This window comes from Artemia sp. Qi Xiang Cuo, chromosome 21, assembly GCF_049724085.1.
Source record: "Artemia sp. Qi Xiang Cuo chromosome 21, ASM4972408v1, whole genome shotgun sequence".
NCBI classification, from domain to species: domain Eukaryota; kingdom Metazoa; phylum Arthropoda; class Branchiopoda; order Anostraca; family Artemiidae; genus Artemia; species Artemia sp. Qi Xiang Cuo.
Genome location: NC_142814.1, coordinates 9,294,898 through 9,315,523, shown reverse-complemented (window position 1 = coordinate 9,315,523; position 20,626 = coordinate 9,294,898). Strand labels below are relative to the sequence as shown.

Genomic DNA, 20,626 nt, shown 5'->3' with positions numbered 1-20,626 from the left:
ACGAAGGCTATATGGAGCTGAAGCTGATTAAAGACAAAAGAAGCACAAGAAAGAATGTAAATAGACTGTATTTTTAAGAGCGGTTTAGGTGAGGAATGGTTAGTGTCTATTACCAGACGCCGTGCTTTATTATGCAAGACAGAAAGTGATCGCAGTGTAGAAGAAAAGGTAGACATCCATACAATGGGGCAATACAAAACATATGACTGGACAAGGCAGCAAAAAAAGAAGCTTCAGAATAGATCCAGGAAATGTATGTCTGAGTTTTCGAAAGATACTCAAACTCCGTGAGACCTTAACCCTATTCATGACTACATATCCATAATCATGGCTACATCCATCGTTTAGTGACTTATCGTTCCATATGTTGGGAATAAGCTAATACCCTGCTTCTGGGTCCCGTTATTTAAAACTGTTTCCTGATGTTCAAAATAATACCTCAGCTCAGCTTTCTATTTGGTGGAGTGTGTTTAGTGTTTAGCACTTCAAACATGGGGGACCAGCTGCCACCCTACTCGCGGGTGCCTTTAATTAAAACTGATTCTTCTGGATATTTAAAAGAATTGTTTATCAGTTTCGTGTGGTTTTGTCATGTTCCTTTGCCTTCCAATCCCAGGTGGCCGTCGCCACCCTACTTGTGGGTGACTTTAATTGAAACTGGTTCTCTCTGATATCTAAAAAATACTTCGGTTACAAGTTTCACAAGTTTACGTACAAGTTTTAGGAACGAGTTACTTATAGTCACCTGCTTGTACTTGTGGCTGGAATAGATGAAATCACCTCGCGCGGCATCGATGATCTTTTGTGACCTCCTTGGACCATGTTGAGCGATGTTCTACAAGCTCATTTACAAATACGAACCATTGACTTGACCATCTGTGACCAAAATTTCTGACCCCCCCCCCCTCCCCCATAGCTCAAGATCTGAATTAGATAGGTTCCATCAGCTCTTCCTCTGTCCTCCTTTGTGTCTGTTCTATGAGCTAACAGGCTCGATTACAAGTATTTGGTGAAGCAGAAATTTGGTGGCTTCTTGTGTTACCCAACTCCGGCGTTCTTTAATAGCGAGCGCAACATCCCTCTGCGTATTACATATGTGACGTAAATGCGTGTTGGAGATATGGTTACGTAGTTGTATTCTGAGAATTCTTTGCTGAGAGGTATGCTCAAACACCTTCAGTGTATTCTTATGCTGTAACTTTACCGACCATGTTTCTCATCCGTAGAGGAGAACGATATGGACTAGCACCATGTAAATTCGAACTTTTACTCGGACACTGACGTCTTGAAGATTCCATATGCGTTTCTGAAGGGAATCGAAGACCGTCTGCGCTTTCTGTATTCTTTGTTGGATATCAGCTTCGGAAGATTCGCTTGTTTTATGTTGTTTTGCCTTCCATGCACAGACGGCTGTTGGTACCCTATTCTTGGGTGCGGTTAATTCTAGCTGTTTCCTCCAGATGTTTTAAAGAACATATCAGCTCATTTCATCTGTTTGATGGGTTGTGTTTAGTGGCTTATTCTTCCAAGTATGATGACAAACTACTTGTGGGTGCCGTTCTTTCTACTCCTGAAAGAATCAAGTCAAGGCTCTGTAATCCCCAAATGCATATACCCAAAATATACCCCAAAATGTTATACCGTGTTATATCCAAAGGCATAGCTATTGGGCCTTTCAACTACAATGAACAAAATGGCTATCTCAAAATTTTGACCGGGCGATTTTGGGAAAAAAGGGGCGGGGGAGGGGTCCTAGTTGCCCTCCATTTTTTTTTGTCGCTTAAAAAGTTTGTCTTTTTGGTGTTTAAAATTTGTCTTTCCCGACTTCAACTTGGCGTAGGCTAATTTTATTAGCACTCTGAATATTTTCCACAATTGCAAATTGAACGCCACACTAGGACGTGCGTGTAAGTAGAAAGGGGTCAGGAGGTACAGAACGAACACCGTGCTGCCATCTACAATTTAGTTTAATGCTGACGGGACATAATTTATTCAAGGATTATCGATCGAGTCTAATGGGGGTCAAGGTCAATCGATCTGTTGTTGTTGTTGTTTGGCCACGTGTAATGACATGAGGGGTGATTTACATAATCGATGGGAGAAATTATTGATTTACGAAGGGGGAATTAAGAAACATTAAGGCTTCTTTAATCTTAGGTCTGTGGGATAAACGTTCATTAGATCAGAGAGAAAAATTAATATACTATTTTTAAATAGGGCTTCGCGAAGGGGGAATTAAGAAACATTAAGGCTTCTTTAATCTTAGGTCTGAGGGATAAACGTTCTTTAGGTCAGAGAGAAAAATTAATATACTATTTTTAAATATTGCTTCACGAAGGGGGAATTAAGAAACATTAAGGCTTCTTTAATCTTAGATCTGAGGGATAAACGTTCTTTAGGTCAGAGAGAAAAATTAATATTCTATTTTTAAATAGGGCTTCATTCATCTTTAGTGTCATGAATTATAAATGACATCACTTGTTATCTTGGAATTATGTGGGAGTCTAAAGAGATAGAAATTATATTTTTAAATACGGCTTCACGGAGCTTTAAGTCGGAGAGATAAATTGATATTCTAACGAAACCATGATAGTTTAGCTAGGAAAATTTATGAGATGAAGAGATTAACGTAGGAAAGGGTTTCCTAGAAATTTGAAATGTGAAAGCACTGAGATGCCAAACAAAAGGAACACGATGAAATTACTTTTAGGGATTATTTGGGCGAAACGGTTTTAGATAGCTTATGGAATTATTTCGGCGAAACCGTTAGAGACGTTGATTTAAAAGATGATTTAAAAGATGATTTTTGAGTGTGGTCGTTATAATACACAAGTTCCATTGAACAGTGTTGTGAGGTCCCCTACCCCAACCCCAAAGGGTTCCAATCCCCCACCCCAACCCCGAAGGAAGTCCCCGGTACTCAAAGGTTCCCAGGGCTCCCACCCGACCCCCAGACCCTCAAAGGCCCACCCCAGGCCCCCCAAAGGCACATCGAGCTCCCAAAAGACCACCGGGGTCCCAAAGGCCTTCACCCGGTCACCAAATGTCCCCCAGGCTCTCAACCGGCCTCCAGGACCCCCAAAGGCCCTCCACCGGCCCCCAAAGGTCCCCCAGGCTCCCAAAGGGCCCCCCACCCTCCCCTCCCTCTCCCTCTCCTCCCCACTCCTCACCGTCACCTCCCCCTCCCCCTCCCCTTCTCCCCTCCCCTCCCCTCCCCTCCTCCCCTCCCCTCCCCTCCCCCTACCCATTTTTTTAATATTTTTTGTTGATTGAGACACAGAAGGGACACCCTCCCCCAAGGGTCCCCCAAACACCCTCCCCGGGCCCCCCAAAGAGTCCCCTCTCCATTTTTTTAATACTTTTTTATGGCTTTATTATATCTTTTCTGAACAAGTGCCATTCATAATGTCATTCCTAAACCTATTTTCCAACCTCAAAGAGTCCCCACCCCAATTTGTAAATACTTTCTTGAATTTTTTAACATGGTATTTTTTAACTTTTTACGTTCCGACCTTTCTCAAAGAGTCAAATTTAAAGTTCTATTCCACATATTTTCCCGGAACAAGAAAAGTCCCAAGACATAAAAAATTTAAAGTTCACTTCTAAATTTTTCCGTAGAAGATAGGAAAAGTTATACTATGATTGTGATTATTTTCTATGAAGATAAAAAATTTCACTTTAATTCTAAATTTTCTTAAATTCAGTTCTGACCATTCTCAAAGAGATAAAAAAATTTATAGTTCTGTTCCAAATATTTCCCCGGAAGAAGAACAGTTCAACTTCGATTCTGAATTTTCTCAATGAAAATGAAATAAGTTATTGATCATTTCTATTTTCCCAAAATAATATAAAATTTTCCACTTCAATTCAGATTTTTCTCAAACAGATGAAAAAATTTAAAATACTGTTCTAAATTTTTCATAGAAAATAGAAAAGTTCTTGTTCTCTTCTGAATTTTATCAACGAACATAATTCATTTTTAATTTCTCCAGAGAAAATAAAAAGCTTCCACTTCAGTTTTAAGTTCACCAAGACATAAAAAATTTAAAGTTCTATTCTAAATTTTTCTGTAGAAGATAGGAAAAGTTATACTATGATAGTGATTATTTTCCAAGAAGATAAAAAGTTTCACTTTAATTCTAAATTTTCTTAAATTCAGTTCCGACTTTTCACATAGAGATGAAAAAAATTTAAAGTTCTGTTCCAAATTTTTCATAGAATATTGGAAAAGTTATACTTTGATCGTGAATATTCAAGTTCTCTTCTGAATCTTATCAAAGAACACAATTCAATTCTAATTTCTCCAGAGAAAATAAAAAACTTCCACTTCAGTTTTAAGTTCGCCATGACATAAAAAATTTAAAGTTCAGTTCTAAATTTCTACATAGAAGATAGGAAAAGTTATACTATGATTGTGATTATTTTCTATGAAGATTAAAAAGTTTCACTTCAATTTAAAATTTTCTCAAAGAAGTGAAGAAAAGTTCAACTTCGATTCTGAATTTTCTCAATGAAAATGAAATAAGTTATTGATCATTTCTATTTTCCCAAAATAATATAAAAATTTTCCACTTCAGTTCAGATTTTTCTCAAACAGATGAAAAAATTTAAAATACTGTTCCAAATTTTTCATAGAAGATAGAAAAGTTCTTGTTCTCTTCTGAATTTTATCAAAGAACATAATTCATTTCTAATTTCTCCAGAGAAAATAAACAGTTTCCATATCACTTTTAAGTTTACCAAGACATAAAAATTTAAAGTTCAATTCTAAATTTTTCCATAGAAGATAGGAAAATTTATACTATGATTGTTATTATTTTCCATGAAGATAAAAAGTTACACTTTAATTCTAAATCTTCTTAAATTCAATTCCGACCTTTCTCAAAGAGATGAAAAAAATTAAAGTTCTGTTCCAAATATTTTCCCGGAAGAAGAAAAGTTCAACTCCGATTCTGAATTTTCTCAATGAAAATGAAAAAGTTAATGATCAAATCTTTTTTCCCAAAAATAATATAAAAATTTCCACTTCAGTTCAGATTTTTTTCTCAAAGAGATGAAGAAATTTAAAGTTCTGTTCCAAATTTTTCATAGAAGATAGGAAAAGTTATACTTTGATCGTGAATATTCGAGTTCTATTCTGAATTTTACCAAAGAACACAATTCAGTTCTAATTTCCCCAATAAAAAATTTAAAGTTCAATTCTAAATTTTTCGGTGGAAGATAGAAAAAGTAATACCATACTTGTGAATATTTTCACGGAAGATAAAAAGTTCTAGTTCAATTTAAAATTTTCTCAATGAAGTGAAGAAAAGTTCAAGTTTTCTTCTGAACTTTACCAAAGAACACAATTCATTTCTAATTTCACCAGAGAAAATAAAAATATTCCACTTCAGTTCCTTATTTCACAATGACATAAAGAAATTTAAAGTTCAATTCAAAATTTTTCGGTGGATTATAGAAAAAGTAATACCATACTTGTGAATATTTTCATGGAAGATAAAAAGTTCTAGTTCAATTTAAAATTTTCTCAACGAAGTGAAGGAAAGTTCAAGTTCTCTTCTGAATTTTCTCAATGAAAAAGAAATTAGTCATTGATCACTTCTATTTTTCCAAATAATATAAAAATTTTTCACTTTAGTTCAGATCTGGCTCGAAGAGATGAAAAATTTAAAATACTGTTCCAAATTTTCACTGAAGATAAAAAAGTTCAAGTTCTCTTCGGAATTTTACCAAAGAACACAATTCAATTCTAATTTCTCAAAAGAAAATAAAAATCTTCCACTTCAGTTCTTTATTTCACAAAGACATAGAAATTTACAGTTTTTTTCTAAATTTTTAGGTGGGAGATAGAAAAATTAATACCATACATGTGAATATTTTCACGGACGATAAAAAGTTCTATTTCAGTTTAAAATTTTCTCAACTAAGTGAAGAAAAGTTCAAGTTCTCTTCTGAACTTTACCAAAGAACACACTTCAATTCTAATTTCTCCAGAGAAAACAAAAATCTTCCACTTCAGTTCTTTATTTCACAAGGACATAAAGAAATTTAAAGTTCAATTCTTATTTTTTCGGTGGAAGATAGAAAAAGCAATACCATACTTGTGAATATTTTCACGGAAGATAAAAAGTTCTAGTTCAATTTTAAATTTTCTCAACGAAGTCAAGGAAAGTTCAAGTTCCCTACTGAATTTTACCAAAGAACACAGTTCAATTCTAATTTCTCCAGAGAAAACCAAAATCTTCCACTTCAGATCTTTATTTCACTATGACATAAAGAAATTTAAAGTTCAATTCTAAATTTTTCGGTGGAAGATAGAAAAAGTAATACCACACTTGTGAATATTTTCCCAGAAAATAAAAAGTTCTAGTTCAATTTAAAATTTTCTCAACGATGTCAAGGAAAGTTCAAGTTCTCTTCTGAACTTTACCAAAGAACACACTTCAATTCTAATTTCTCCAGAGGAAACAAAAAGCTGCCACTTCAGTTCTTTATTTCACAAAGACATAAAGAAATTTAAAGTTCAATTCTACATTTTTCGGTGGGAGATAAAAAAATTAATACCATACTTGTGAGACTAAAAATGAAGATATTTATGCAGAGTTTCAACTAGCTATGGCTAAGTTTGCTAAAGACAAGCTATTTTCGTGCGAAAACACACAAAATCAGAAGTAAAATGTTCAATGTTCCTTCAGTACCTATGCAATTAGGCTTAAATGAAGATATTTATGCAGGGTTTCAACTACCTATGGATAATATTGCGAAAGACAATCCATGTTCGAGATCAAACACACAAAATCAGAAGTAAAATTTTATAGGGAAAGCGTTGCCCTACGCTACGATTCTGTAAATTATTATTTTTATCATTTAGTCAACGGTCAATTGCATTCAGTGAAACAGAAATGCTATATTTACGTGTGCTGTCACCCACAAAGAAAAAATGATAATAGTTAATTTCTAAAAGCTAAACTATTGATTCCTTTAATGTATTTTTGAATAGGTTCTACTATCTATGTCTAAGTTTGCTAAGGACAAGCTATTTTCTTACAAAAACACACACAATAAGAAGTAAAATGTTAAATGTTCCTCTAGTACCTACGCAATTAGGCTTAAATGAAGATATTTATGCAGAGTTTCAACTATCTATGGATAAGTTTGCTAAAGACAAGCTATTTTCTTGCGAAAACACACAAAATCAGAAAAAATGTTCAATGTTCCTTTAGTACCTACGCAATAAGGCTTAAATGAAGATATTTATGCAGAATTTCAACTAGCTATGGCTAAGTTTGCTAAAGACAAGCTATTTTCTTGCGAAAACACAAACAAAATCAGAAAAAATGTTCAATGTTCCTTTAGTACCTACGCAATTAGACTAAAAATGAAGATATTTATGCACAGTTTCAACTCGCTATGGCTAAGTTTGCTAAAGACAAGCTATTTTCTTGCGAAAACACACAAAATCAGAAAAAATGTTCAGTGTTACTTTAGTACATACACAATTTGACTAAAAATTAAGATATTTATGTACAGTTTCAACTAGCTATGGCTAAGTTTGCTGAAGACAATCTATTTTTTTGCGAAAACACACAAACTCAGAAAAAATGTTCAATGTTCCTTTAGCACCTATGTAATTAGGCTTAAATGAAGAGATTTATGCAGAGTTTCAACTAGCTATTGCTAAGTTTGCTAAAGACAAGCTATTTTCTTGCAAAAACACAAACAAAATCAGAAAAAATGTTCAGTGTTCCTTTATTACCTACGCAATTAGACTAAAAATGAATATATTTATGCACAGTTTCAACTAGATATGGCTAAGTTTGCTAAAGACAAGCTATTTTCTTGCGAAAACACACAAAATAAGAAAAAATGTTCAGTGTTCCTTTAGTACATACACAATTAGACTAAAAATGAAGATACTTATACAGAGTTTCAACTATCTATGGCTAAGTTTTCTAAAGTCAAGCTATTTTCTTGCGATAACACACAAAATCAGAAAAAATGTTCAATGTTCCTTTAGTACCTACATAATTAGGTTTAAATGAAGTTATTTATGCAGAGTTTCAACTAGCTATGGCTAAGTTTTCTAAAGAAAATCTATTTTCTTGATAAAAAAAAAAAAATAAAAGAAAATAATTTATATTTTACTTTATTAAATACTCAATTATTCTAAAAATGAAGATACTTATGCAGAGTTTAAACTATCTATGGCTAATTTTGCTACATACAATCTATTTTCTTGCGAAAACACAAACAATAATAATAAATTTTAAGTTTTCCCTTATTAAAGAAAAAATTAGTATATATATTAAGATATCTATGCAGATTTTAAACTATCTATGGCTAAGTTTACTAAAGACAAGCTATTTTCTTGAAAAAACAAACAAAATCAGAAAAAATGTTCAATGTTCCTTTAGTACCTACGCAATTAGGCTTAAATGAACATATTTATGCAGAGTTACAACTATCTATGTTTAATTTTGATAAATACAATATATTTACTAGCTAAAACACACAACAAAAGAAAAATTGTTCATTGCTCACTTATTAACTAAGAAATTGGGATGAAATGAAGATATTTATGCAGAGTTTCAAATAGCTATGATTAATTTTGCTAAAGACAAGATATTTTCTTGTGAAAACATAAACAAAATCAGAAAAAATTATCAGTGTTCCTTTAGTACATACGTAATTAGACTAAAATGAAGATATTTATGAAGAGTTTCAACTAGCTATGGCTAAGTTTGCTAAAGACAAGCTATTTTCTTGCGAAAACATACAAAATCAGAAAAAATGTTCAGTGTTCCTTTAGTACATACACAATTAGGCTAAAAATGAAGATATTTATAAACAGTTTCAACTAGCTATGGCTAAGTTTGCTAAAGACAAGCTATTTTCTTGCGAAAACACACAAAATCAGAAGAAAATGTTCAATGATCCTTTAGTACCTACGCAATTAGGCTGAAATGAAGATATTTATGCAGAGTTTCAACTATCTATGGCTAAGTTTGCTAAAGACAAGCTATTTTCTTGCGAAAACACACAAAATCATAAAAAATGTTCAATGTTCCTTTAGTACCTACGCAATTAGGCTAAAATGTAGATATTTAAGCAGAGTTTAAAATAGCTTTTGCTAATTTTTATAAACACAACCTATTTTATTGAGAAAACACACACAAAATAATAAAAAATTTTCAATGTTACTTTATGAAGTACGCAATTAGAATAAAATGAATATATTTATGCACATTTTCAACTAGCTATGGCTAAGTTTGCTACAGAAATGATTTTTTCTCGCAAAAACACACGAACTCCGAAAAAATGTTCTATTTGCATGCATTTCATACGCACGTAAGCTAAAAATGAAGATATTTATGCACTGTTTCAACTAGCTATGGCTAAGTTTGCTAAAGACAAGCCATTTTCTTGCGAAAACACACAAAATCAGAAAAAATATTGTTAGGTTAGGTTAAGTTAGATTAGGTTAGGTTAGCCTACGTACGCGCGCATATAGGTTAGGTTAGGTTGGATTAAGTTAGGTTAGGTTAAGTTAGGCTAGGTTAGCCTACGTACGCGCGCGTACGTAGGCTAACCTAGCCTAACCTAACTTAACCTAACTTAATCTAACCTAACCTAACTTAACCTAACCTAACTTAATCCAACCTAACCTAACTTATATGCGCGCGTACGTAGGCTAACCTAACCTAATCTAACTTAACCTAACCTAACAATATTTTTTCTGATTTTGTGTGTTTTCGCAAGAAAATAGCTTGTCATTAGCAAACTTAGCCATAGCTAGTTGAAACAGTGCATAAATATCGTCAATTTTATCCTAATTGCGTAGGTACTAAAGGAACATTGAACATTTTTTCTGATTTTGTGTGTTTTCGCAAGAAAATAGCTTGTCTTTAGCAAACTTAGTCATAGCTAGTTGAAACTCTGCATAAATATCTTCATTTTTATCATAATTGCGTAGGTACTAAAGGAACATTGAACATTTTTTCTTATTTTTTTTGTGTTTTCTAAATAAATTAGATTTTATTTAGCAAAAATAGCAATAGCTAGTTTAAACTATGCATAAATTTCTTCATTTAATCCTAATTGAATAGGTACTAAAGGAACATTGATCATTTTTTCTGATTTTGTATGTTTTCTCAAGAAAATACCTTGTCTTTAGCAAACTTAGCCATAGCTAGTTGAAACTCTGAATAAATATCTTCATTTTTAGTCTAATTGTGTAGGTACTAAAGGTACATTGAACATATTTTCTGATTTTGTTTGTGTTTTTGGACGAAAATAGCTTGTCTTTAGCAAACTTAGCCATAAATAGTTGAAACTATGCATAAATATCTTCATTTCAGTTCAATTGCGTAGGTACTAAAGGAACATTGAACATTTTTTCTGATTGTGTGTGTTTTCGCAAGAAAATAGCTTCTCTTTAGTAAACTTAGCCATAGATAGTTGAAACTCTGCATAAATATCTTCATTTAAGCCTAATTGCGTAGGTACTAATGGACCATTGAACATTTTTTCTGATTTTGTATGTTTTTACAAGAAAATATCTTGTCTTTAGCAAACTTAGCCATAGCTAGTTGAAACTCTGCATAGATATCTTCATTTTTAGCATAATTGTGTATGTACTAAAGGAACACTGAACATTTTTTCTGATTTTGTGTGTTTTCACAAGAAAATAGCTTGTCTTTAGCAAACTTAGCCATAGCTAGTTGAAACTCTGCATAAATATCTTCATTTTTAGTCTAATTAAGTAGGTACTAAAGGAAAATTGAACATTTTTTCAGATTTTGTTTGTGTTTTCGCAAGAAAATAGCTTGTCTTTAGCAAACTTAGCCATAGCTAGATGAAACTCTTCATAAATAACTTCATCTAAGACCAATTCCTTAGGTAATAAATGAACAGTGAAAATTTTTTCTGATTGTGTGTGTTTTTGCAAGAAAATAGCGTGTCTTTATCAAACTTAGCCTTAGATATATAAAACACTTCATAAAGAACCTCCATTTGAGTCTAATTGCGTAGGTACTAACTGAAAACTGAACTTTTTTTCTGATTTGTGTGTTTTCCCAATAAAATAGCTGTTCCTTAGAAAAATTATTCAAAGCTAGTTGAAACTCTGCATAAATATCTTCGTTTATAGACTAGTTGCATAGGTACTAAAGGAACACTGAACATTTTTTCTGATTTTGTGTGTTTTCGCAAGAAAATAGCTTGTCTTTAGCAAACTTAGCCATAACTAGTTGAAACTCTGCATAAATATCTTCATTTAAGTCTAATTGTGTATGTACTAAAGGAACATTTAACATTTTTTCTGATTTTGTGTGTTTTCGCAAGAAAATAGCTTGTCTTTAGCAAACTTAGCCATAGATAGTTTAAACTCTGCATAAATATCTTAATTTAAGACTAAGTGCGTAGTTACTATATGAAAATTGAAAATTTTACTTCTGATTTTGTGTGTTTTTGTAAGAAAATAGTTTGTCTTTAGCAAACTTAGTCATAGATAGTTGAAATTCTGCATATATATCTTCATTTCAGCCTAATTACGTAGGTACTAAAGGAACATTGAACATTTTTTCTGATTTTGTGTGTTTTCGCACGAAAATAGCTTGTCTTTAGCAAACTTAGCAATAGATAGTTGAAACTGTGCATAAATATCTTCATTTAAGCCTAAATGCATAGGTACTAAAGGAACATTGAACATTTTTTCAGATTTTGTGTGTTTTAGCAAGAAAATATCTTGTCTTTAGCAAACTTAGCCATAGATAGTTGAAACTCTGCATAAATATCTTCATTTAAGCCTAATTGCGTAGGTACTAGAGGAACATTGAACATTTTACTTCTGATTTTGTGTTTTAGTAAGAAAATAGCTTGTCTTTAGCAAACTTAGCCATAGCTAGTTAAAACTCTGCATAAATATCTTCATTTAAGACTAATTGCATAGGTACTGAAGGAACATTGAACATTTTACTTCTGATTTTGTGTGTTTTCGCAAGAAGATAGCTTGTCTTTAGCAAACTTAGCCATAGCTAGTTGAAACCCTGCATAAATATCTTCATTTTTAGTCTTAAAAGTATGGTATTAATTTTTCTATCTCCCACCAAAAAATTTAGAATTGAACTTTAAATTTCTTTATGTCTTTTTGAAATAAAGAACTGAAGTGGAAGCTTTTTGTTTTCTCTGGAGAAATTAGAGTTGAAGTGTGTTCGTTGGTAAAGTTCAGAAGAGAACTTGAACTTTCCTTGACATCGTTGAGAAAATTTTAAATTGAACTAGAACTTTTTATTTTCCGTGAAAATATTCACAAGTGTGGTATTACTTTTTCTATCTTCCACCGAAAAATTTAGACTTGAACTTTAAATTTCTTTATGTCATAGTGAAATAAAGAACTGAAGTGGAAGATTTTGGTTTTCTCTGGAGAACTTACAATTGAAGTGTGTTCTTTGGTAAAGTTCAGAAGGGAACTTGAACTTTCCTTGACTTCGTTGAGAAAATTTAAAATTGAACTAGAACTTTTTATCTTCCGTGAAAATATTCACAAGTATGGTATTACTTTTTCTATCTTCCACCGAAAAAATAAGAATTGAACTTTAAATTTATTTATGTCTTTGTGAAATAAAGAAATGAAGTGTAAGATTTTTGTTTTCTCTGGAGAAATTAGAATTGAAGTGTGTTCTTTGGTGAAGTTCAGAAGAGAACTTGAACTTTTCTTCACTTCGTTGAGAAAATTTTAAATTGAACTAGAACTTTTTATCTTCCGTGAAAATATTCACAAGTATAGTATTAGTTTTTCTATCTTCCACCGAAAAATTTAGAAATAAACTTTAAATTTCTTTGTCTTTGTGAAATAAAGAACTGAAGTGGAAGATTTTTATTTTCTCTGGAGAAATTAGAATTGAATTGTGTTCTTTGGTAAAATTCCGAAGAGAACTTGAACTTTTTTATCTTCAGTGAAAAATTTGGAACAGTATTTTAAATTTTTCATCTCTTCGAGCCAGATTGAACTTTTTTATCTTCAGTGAAAATTTTTGAACAGTATTTTAAATTTTTCATCTCTTCAAGTTAGATCTGAACTAAAGTGAAAAATTTTTATATTATTTGGAGAAATATAAATGATCAATGACTAATTTATTTTTCATTGAGAAAATTCAGAAGAGAACTTGAACTTTCCTTCACTTCGTTGAGAAAATTTTAAATTGAACTAGAACTTTTTATCTTCCATGAAAATATTCACAAGTATGGTATTACTTTTTCTATAATCCACCGAAAAATTTTGAATTGAACTTTAAATTTCTTTATGTCATTGTGAAATAAGGAACTGAAGTGGAATATTTTTATTTTCTCTGGTGAAATTAGAAATGAATTGTGTTCTTAGGTAAAGTTCAGAAGAGAACTTGAACTTTTCTTCACTTCGTTGAGAAAAATTTAAATTGAACTATAACTTTTTATCTTCCGTGAAAATATTCACAAGTATGTTATTACTTTTTCTATCTTCCACCGAAAAATTTAGAATTGAACTTTAAATTTTTTATTGGGCAAATTAGAATTGAATTGTGTTCTTTGGTAAAATTCAGAATAGAACTCGAATATTCACGATCAAAGTATAACTTTTCCTAACATCTATGAAAAATTTGGAACAGAACTTTAAATTTCTTCATCTCTTTGAGAAAAAAAATCTGAACTGAAGTGGAAATTTTTATATTATTTTTGGGAAAAAAGATTTGATCAATAACTTTTTCATTTTCATTGAGAAAATTCAGAATCGAAGTTGAACTTTTCTTCTTCCGGGAAAATATTTGGAACAGAACTTTAATTTTTTTCATCTCTTTGAGAAAGGTCGGAATTGAATTTAAGAAGATTTAGAATTAAAGTGTAACTTTTTATCTTCATGGAAAATAATCACAATCATAGTATAAATTGTCCTATCTTCTATGGAAAAATTTAGAATTGAAATTCAAATTTTTATGTGTTGGTAAACTTAAAAGTGATATGGAAACTTTTTATTTTCTCTGGAGAAATTAGAAATGAATTATGTTCTTTGATAAAATTCAGAAGAGAACAAGAACTTTTCTATCTTCTATGAAAAATTTGGAACAGTTTTTTAAATTTTTTCATCTGTTTGAGAAAAATCTAAACTGAAGTGGAAAATTTTTATATTATTTTGGGAAAATAGAAATGATCAATAACTTATTTCATTTTCATTGAGAAAATTCAGAATCGAAGTTGAACTTTTCTTCACTTATTTGAGAAAATTTAAAATTAAAGTGAAACTTTTTAATCTTCATAGAAAATAATCACAATCATAGTATAGCTTTTCCTATCTTCTATATAGAAATTTCGAACTGAACTTTAAATTTTTTATGTCATGGCGAACTTAAAACTGAAGTGGCAGATTTTTATTTTATATGTAGAAATTAGAATTGAATTGTGCTCTTTGATAAAATTCAGAAGAGAACTTGAATATTCACGATCAAAGTATAACTTTTCCAATATTCTATGAAAAATTTGGAACAGAACTTTAAATTTTTTTCATCTCTATGTGAAAAGTCGGAACTGAATTTAAGAAAATTTAGAATTAAAGTGAAACTTTTTATCTTCATGGAAAATAATCACTATCATAGTATAACTTTTCCTATCTTCTACAGAAAAATTTAGAACTGAACTTTAAATTTTGTATGTATTGGTTAACTTAAAACTTAAGTGGAAGCTTTTTATTTTCTCTGGAGAAATTAGAAATGAATTATGTTCTTTGATAAAATTCAGAAGAGAACAAGAACTTTTCTATCTTCTATGAAAAATTTAGAACAGCATTTTAAATTTTTTCATCTGTTTGAGAAAAATCTGAATTGAAGTGGAAAATTTTATATTATTTTGGGAAAATAGAAATGATCAATAACTTATTTCATTTTCATTGAGAAAATTCAGAATCGAAGTTGAACTTTTCTTCTTCCGGGGAAATATTTGGAACAGAACTTTAAATTTTTTTATCTCTTTGAGAATGGTCAGAACTGAATTTAAGAAAATTTAGAATTAAAGTGAAATGTTTTATCTTCATAGAAAATAATCACAATCATAGTATAACTTTTCCTATCTTCTACGGAAAAATTTAGAAGTGAACTTTAAATTTTTCATGTCTTGGGACTTTTCTTGTTCCGGGAAAATATGTGGAATAGAACTTTAAATTTGACTCTTTGAGAAAGGTCGGAACGTAAAAAGTTAAAAATACCATGTTAAAAAATTCAATAAAGTATTTACAAATTGGGGTGGGGACTCTTTGAGGTTGGAAAATGGGTTTAGGAATGACATTATGAAGGGAACTTTTTCATAAAATATATAATAAAGCAATAAAAAAGCATTAAAAAATGGAGCGGGGACTCTTTGGGGGGCCCGGGGTGGGTGTTTGGGGGACCCTTGGGGGAGGGTGTCCCTTCAGTGTCTCAATGCACAAAAAATATTAAAAAAATGGGTAGGGGGAGGGGAGGGGAGGGGAGGGGAGAAGGGAAGGGGGAGGGGGAGGTGACGGTGAGGAGTGGGGAGGAGAGGGAGGGGAGGGTGGGGGGCCCTTTGGGAGCCTGGGGGACCTTTGGGGGCCGGTGGAGGGCCTTTGGGGGTCCTGGAGGCCGGTTGAGAGCCTGGGGGACATTTGGTGACCGGGTGAAGGCCTTTGGGACCCCGGTGGTCTTTTGGGAGCTCGATGTGCCTTTGGGGGGCCTGGGGTGGGCCTTTGAGGGTCTGGGGGCCGGGTGGGAGCCCTGGGAACCTTTGAGTACCGGGGACTTCCTTCGGGGTGGGGGTGGGCTATTGGAACCCTTGGGGTTTGGGGTTGGGGACCTCACAACACTGTTCAATGGAACTTGTGTATTATAACGACCACACTCAAAAATCATCTTTTAAATCATCTTTTAAATCAACGTCTCTAACGGTTTCGCCGAAATAATTCCATAAGCTGTCTAAAACCGTTTCGCCCAAATAATCCCTAAAAGTAATTTCATCGTGTTCCTTTTGTTTGGCATCTCAGTGCTTTCACATTTCAAATTTCTAGGAAACCCTTTCCTACGTTAATCTCTTCATCTCATAAATTTTCCTAGCTAAACTATCATGGTTTCGTTAGAATATCAATTTATCTCTCCGACTTAAAGCTCCGTGAAGCCGTATTTAAAAATAGAATTTCTATCTCTTTAGACTTCCACATAATTCCAAGATAACAAGTGATGTCATTTATAATTCATGACACTAAAGATCAATGAAGCCCTATTTAAAAATAGAATATTAATTTTTCTCTCTGACCTAAAGAACGTTTATCCCTCAGACCTAAGATTAAAGAAGCCTTAATGTTTCTTAATTCCCCCTTAGTGAAGCCCTATTTAAAAATCGTATATTAATTTTTCTCTCTGACCTAAAGAACGTTTATCCCTCAGACCTAAGATTAAAGAAGCCTTAATGTTTCTTAATTCCCCCTTCGTGAAGCCCTATTTAAAAATAGTATATTAATTTTTCTCTCTGACCTAATGAACGTTTATCCCACAGACCTAAGATTAAACAAGCCTTAATGTTTCTTAATTCCCCCTTCGTAAATCAATAATTCCCCCATCGATTATGTAAATCACCCCTCATGCCATTACACGTGGCCAAACAACAACAACAACAGATCGATTGACCTTGACCCCCATTAGACTCGATCGATAATCCTTGAATAAATTATGTCCCGTCAGCATTAAACTAAATTGTAGATGGCAGCACGGTGTTCGTTCTGTACCTCCTGACCCCTTTCTACTCGTGTAAAATGGGAGGGCTCTGGTAAGTTTATACACTTTGTCTGTATCACCCGTTTTGACTTTAAGTATATATTACTTTATCATTAGCTTTAATTCTCCCGTTGAAATAATGTGAACGCTGAGAAAAAGGTCACTTCATCACAAGCTAATTTGTGCATATGGCTACAATTTGGCGTTAATTATAGATTACATTATCATTAGCATTAATATTCTAATTGAAATATTATAAACGCTAAGATAAAGCTTTATCTGAAAGTGAAACAATCGCAAGCTAATTTTAGTAGCGGTAAATTGAGCAAGTACATTTCAGTATTTGCCGTGACTGCTTGAAATATTCATGGAGTAAAGAAAGTTTGAAAAAAAATCCTTTTTTGATTTAAAGAAAGGCGAAATATATAAAAAGAATGAATCTAAACAACCTCTTCCGTACCTCCCTAAAGGTTAAGGTCTAGGTACAGTTTTCTTTGCAGATGTATCGCTGGTACCCTATGCAATTTTTGGGAAAGTTTATTCTCAAACTTTAGAAATTGCAATTATTTTTAGCAAATCTTACTTTTTTTTAGCAATTATGCGAAATTTAGTGCTGTAAACTGAAGATGAAGAACATTGAAAATTTTCTGTTTTTCTTTCCGAAACTCGTCTTTTGCACTTGAGTTTTTTCTCCTTGTTTCGTCTGTCTTAAATGCCAACAATTTCACCGTATAACTTGTAAAATAACTACGCCAAAACTATATGTGACAGAAAAATCTAATTTCATTTTTTATTTTGGCTTGCAACTTCATAAGTTACCAGTAAACTTAACCTACAAAACGCTGAAAGCGAAACTTGTATTTTGTATTGGTTTATTTAAATAGCTATCGTAGCACTTAAAAATTAATGCTATGTTATGCTACTTTACAATCACAAGAGAATAAGAAAAAAAGTCACGTGGTAAATACTTTTAAAAATATGGCACGAAGGAGTTTACAAATCTGTTCCACAGTAGAAGTAACGTACAGTAGGGAATAATCTGATACTCTCCATTGAAGATTTTCGGAATATATCTAAAACTACACAAGCTAAACCACTCTACATGACCCCGTCTTCCCGCAGGCTCAATGATAAATGTTTCCAATGGAAAACCAAGTAGCAACTGAAACTATGGCTCTGACGGTCTGGGAACTTCCCAAATTGTGCGCTATGAGATGTGTGTCATGTTTGGATGTGCTGTCATGTTGACTCTGAATCTGTTCGTATCACACTTAACGCGTTGTAGCTTATTGTGATGCCTCGTAATTTCCTATGGTCACCAACCTATCACAAATTTCCTATGGTCATTCACAACCTATGATCATTGCGAGTGTTGGGTTTGGCCATTTAAAACCTTGGTTTGCTGATTTGCTTTTTATTGCTGATGAACGATATCATCATTACTAATGTATTCACCTATAGACCCGACAAATTTCATATATAGTTTTAATAATGACAATTTATTTTTATTCCTCCATAAAAGATGAAAGTGGTGTAGCCAAAAAAAGAAACATCTTCTGGTAACCAATATACAGGGATCCCTCTCTCAAAACCTATTACTCTTTATTATTTTTATTATTACTCTTTATTATTTATACTCTTATTTATATTTTATTTATACTCTTTATTATTTTACTTTATTATTATTATTGTTACTCTTTATTATTTATTATTATTACTCTTTATTATTACTCTTTCTGAAAATAATCTAGTGAATAATCCGGAAGTTCATTATTTTGGGAATGACCCGAAAATTATTTTGTTTTGTTGTGTACAAATATGCTGATCAAAATATCTGCACTTTTGAACCTGTTTTTGTCGCTGTCTAAATAAATGGATTCATCCCCATTTGAAAATTTATTTGTTCATCATAGAACGGCAGTGTGGTCTAAGAAAAGAATACCCTATTAAGGTGTTACGTCGAAAATAGATGGAAAAATAGATCGATGCTTCTCGTGTGCTTATATCGTTTTGCCAAATTTCATTTCATATAAGTAAATTAAAACTTCAGATTAAAAGACATTATCTCAATACACACTTTTACGCTGGAACCAAAAAAATTAAGAAAATTTGTTTTTGTCGGCATTTTTTTATCATTTTTTTTCTTCTTAAACACCAAAAATTAATTACCCCCCCCCACACACACACACAAACACAAAAACCATTTTGCGAAAGTCATCAATACACTACTCTTATTGAAATGCTACAAATAAAAAAAATTAGATACATTTTTATATAACAGATAAAACTGTGTCAAAACATTTATAAACAATATGTTTATTTAATCTCAATTTACTGACAAAAATTAAAGTTTTGAATGGAAAATTTTGATTGTTTCAAAGCACCATAATAATTAGTAGTTCAAAGAACTATCTTGGTCCGAAAAAATGTGTCTCCCAGGTTAAATTCATGAAAAAAAAATTTAATTCGAAAGGAAGTTATTTCATTAAATTTTTCTTCTAGATTTGGCTCGCGTGGACCCAAAGAAGCAGATGAACTTTTAGCAAAAGTAGATTTTAAGTACTACGGCTCGTATAAGTGGAAGCAACCAAATCAAGCCCATATGTGATTTTTACATACTCAAAATTATCTCGGTCAAAAAAGTAATAAGTGTATTTGATGTCTAAAGAGAGCTTTATTTATTTTTGGCTTGTTTATTTCATTATTATTATTTTAATTAAGGAGTCTCGGCATCTTGAACTCATGGTAGCTATATAAAAAAACTAGACGTTTGGATAAAAAAAATATTTTAATTCTTTTCTAAAAAAAATTAAAAAAAAGATTTAAAAAAAAATAAATTCTAGGCTCTGTTTTTAATAAACAGAGCCCAGGTGTGTACGTGGAAATTTATCTCGGGGAGGACCTGCCGAAGTGGAGTCATAAATCTAAAAAAAAAAAACAAGAATAATCGTATTTTTTTTTTATTAAATATTAAATTTATTAAATTTCAGTGGTGAAATCGCAGAATTTTTGAAATTCGAAGGAAACATAAGTCCCAAGCCCCTCCTACACTCTGTACGTGCCTTAAAAATTAAAAATATATTTAAAGTAAATATTGAATTAAATGTTGAATTAATTAAATAAATACTAAATTTAATATTAAAACAATACTTAATGGAATGGTGGTCGTACACCGTTGGAAAAGTTTAATGTCAGCTAGGAATTTAATTAAGTTTTGGCTATTAATAAGGATTTCCATGGGTGAAAAAGTAGTTCAAACCTATGTTTAATTACAAAATTTCCTGTTTATTTTTTTTATTTTCTTGGCACTTATTACTTTTCTTAGTAACCGAGAGAACAAAGAAGTTATATTTTTGTGATCTTTCATAGTTTTTTAAGCTTGTATATAAGTTAATTCTGAAAGGTTCTTTATTAATGGGATTCCAAAGCTGATGAAAATTCTGATTAAAAGATAGAATAAATTGTTTCTGTTTCGCACTTTTGTATTAGATGTTTTTTAGACTATTGAGGAAAGGGAAACTTTGAGAAAGAGAGAGAGAGAGAGGGGGGGGAGAGAGAGAGGGAGGGAGAGAGCTTCCAAATTTCGGAAACCGATCACAGAATGAAAAAGGTTAGGAGGCTAAAGGAGTGAGAAAGGGGTGGAGGCATTATTCCAAAATTTTCTTGCGAGATATGATATAATGCTATTAGGATTGATGATATGACAGGAGGGACTCGGCTCCAGATTGCCCAAAGATTGGATGGATTGACTGGACCATGTTCCTGCACCTCTAGTACAACAACGTCGTGTTTTAAAGGAATAAGACGTAAATTCAGGGGGGGGGGGGGTCCGAGGTATTCCTCCAGGAATATTACGATTTTCCTTATATTTTGAT

The 20,626-nt window shown here is 32.2% G+C and overlaps 1 protein-coding gene across 2 annotated transcripts in view; it reads left to right on the top strand.

Moving 5' to 3' along the window:
* The window catches only part of Zw (glucose-6-phosphate 1-dehydrogenase Zw), a 134,752-nt gene extending 114,508 nt beyond the window's left edge, over positions 1 to 20,244 (top strand). For both annotated transcript variants that reach the window (XM_089107006.1, XM_089107007.1), the window contains exon 10: positions 19,254 to 20,244. In XM_089107006.1, coding sequence (XP_088963132.1) covers positions 19,254 to 19,359 — 106 coding nt within the window. In that variant the 3' untranslated portion in view covers positions 19,360 to 20,244. The remainder of the gene's footprint in view (positions 1 to 19,253) is intronic.
* Positions 20,245 to 20,626: the final 382 nt, after the last annotated feature.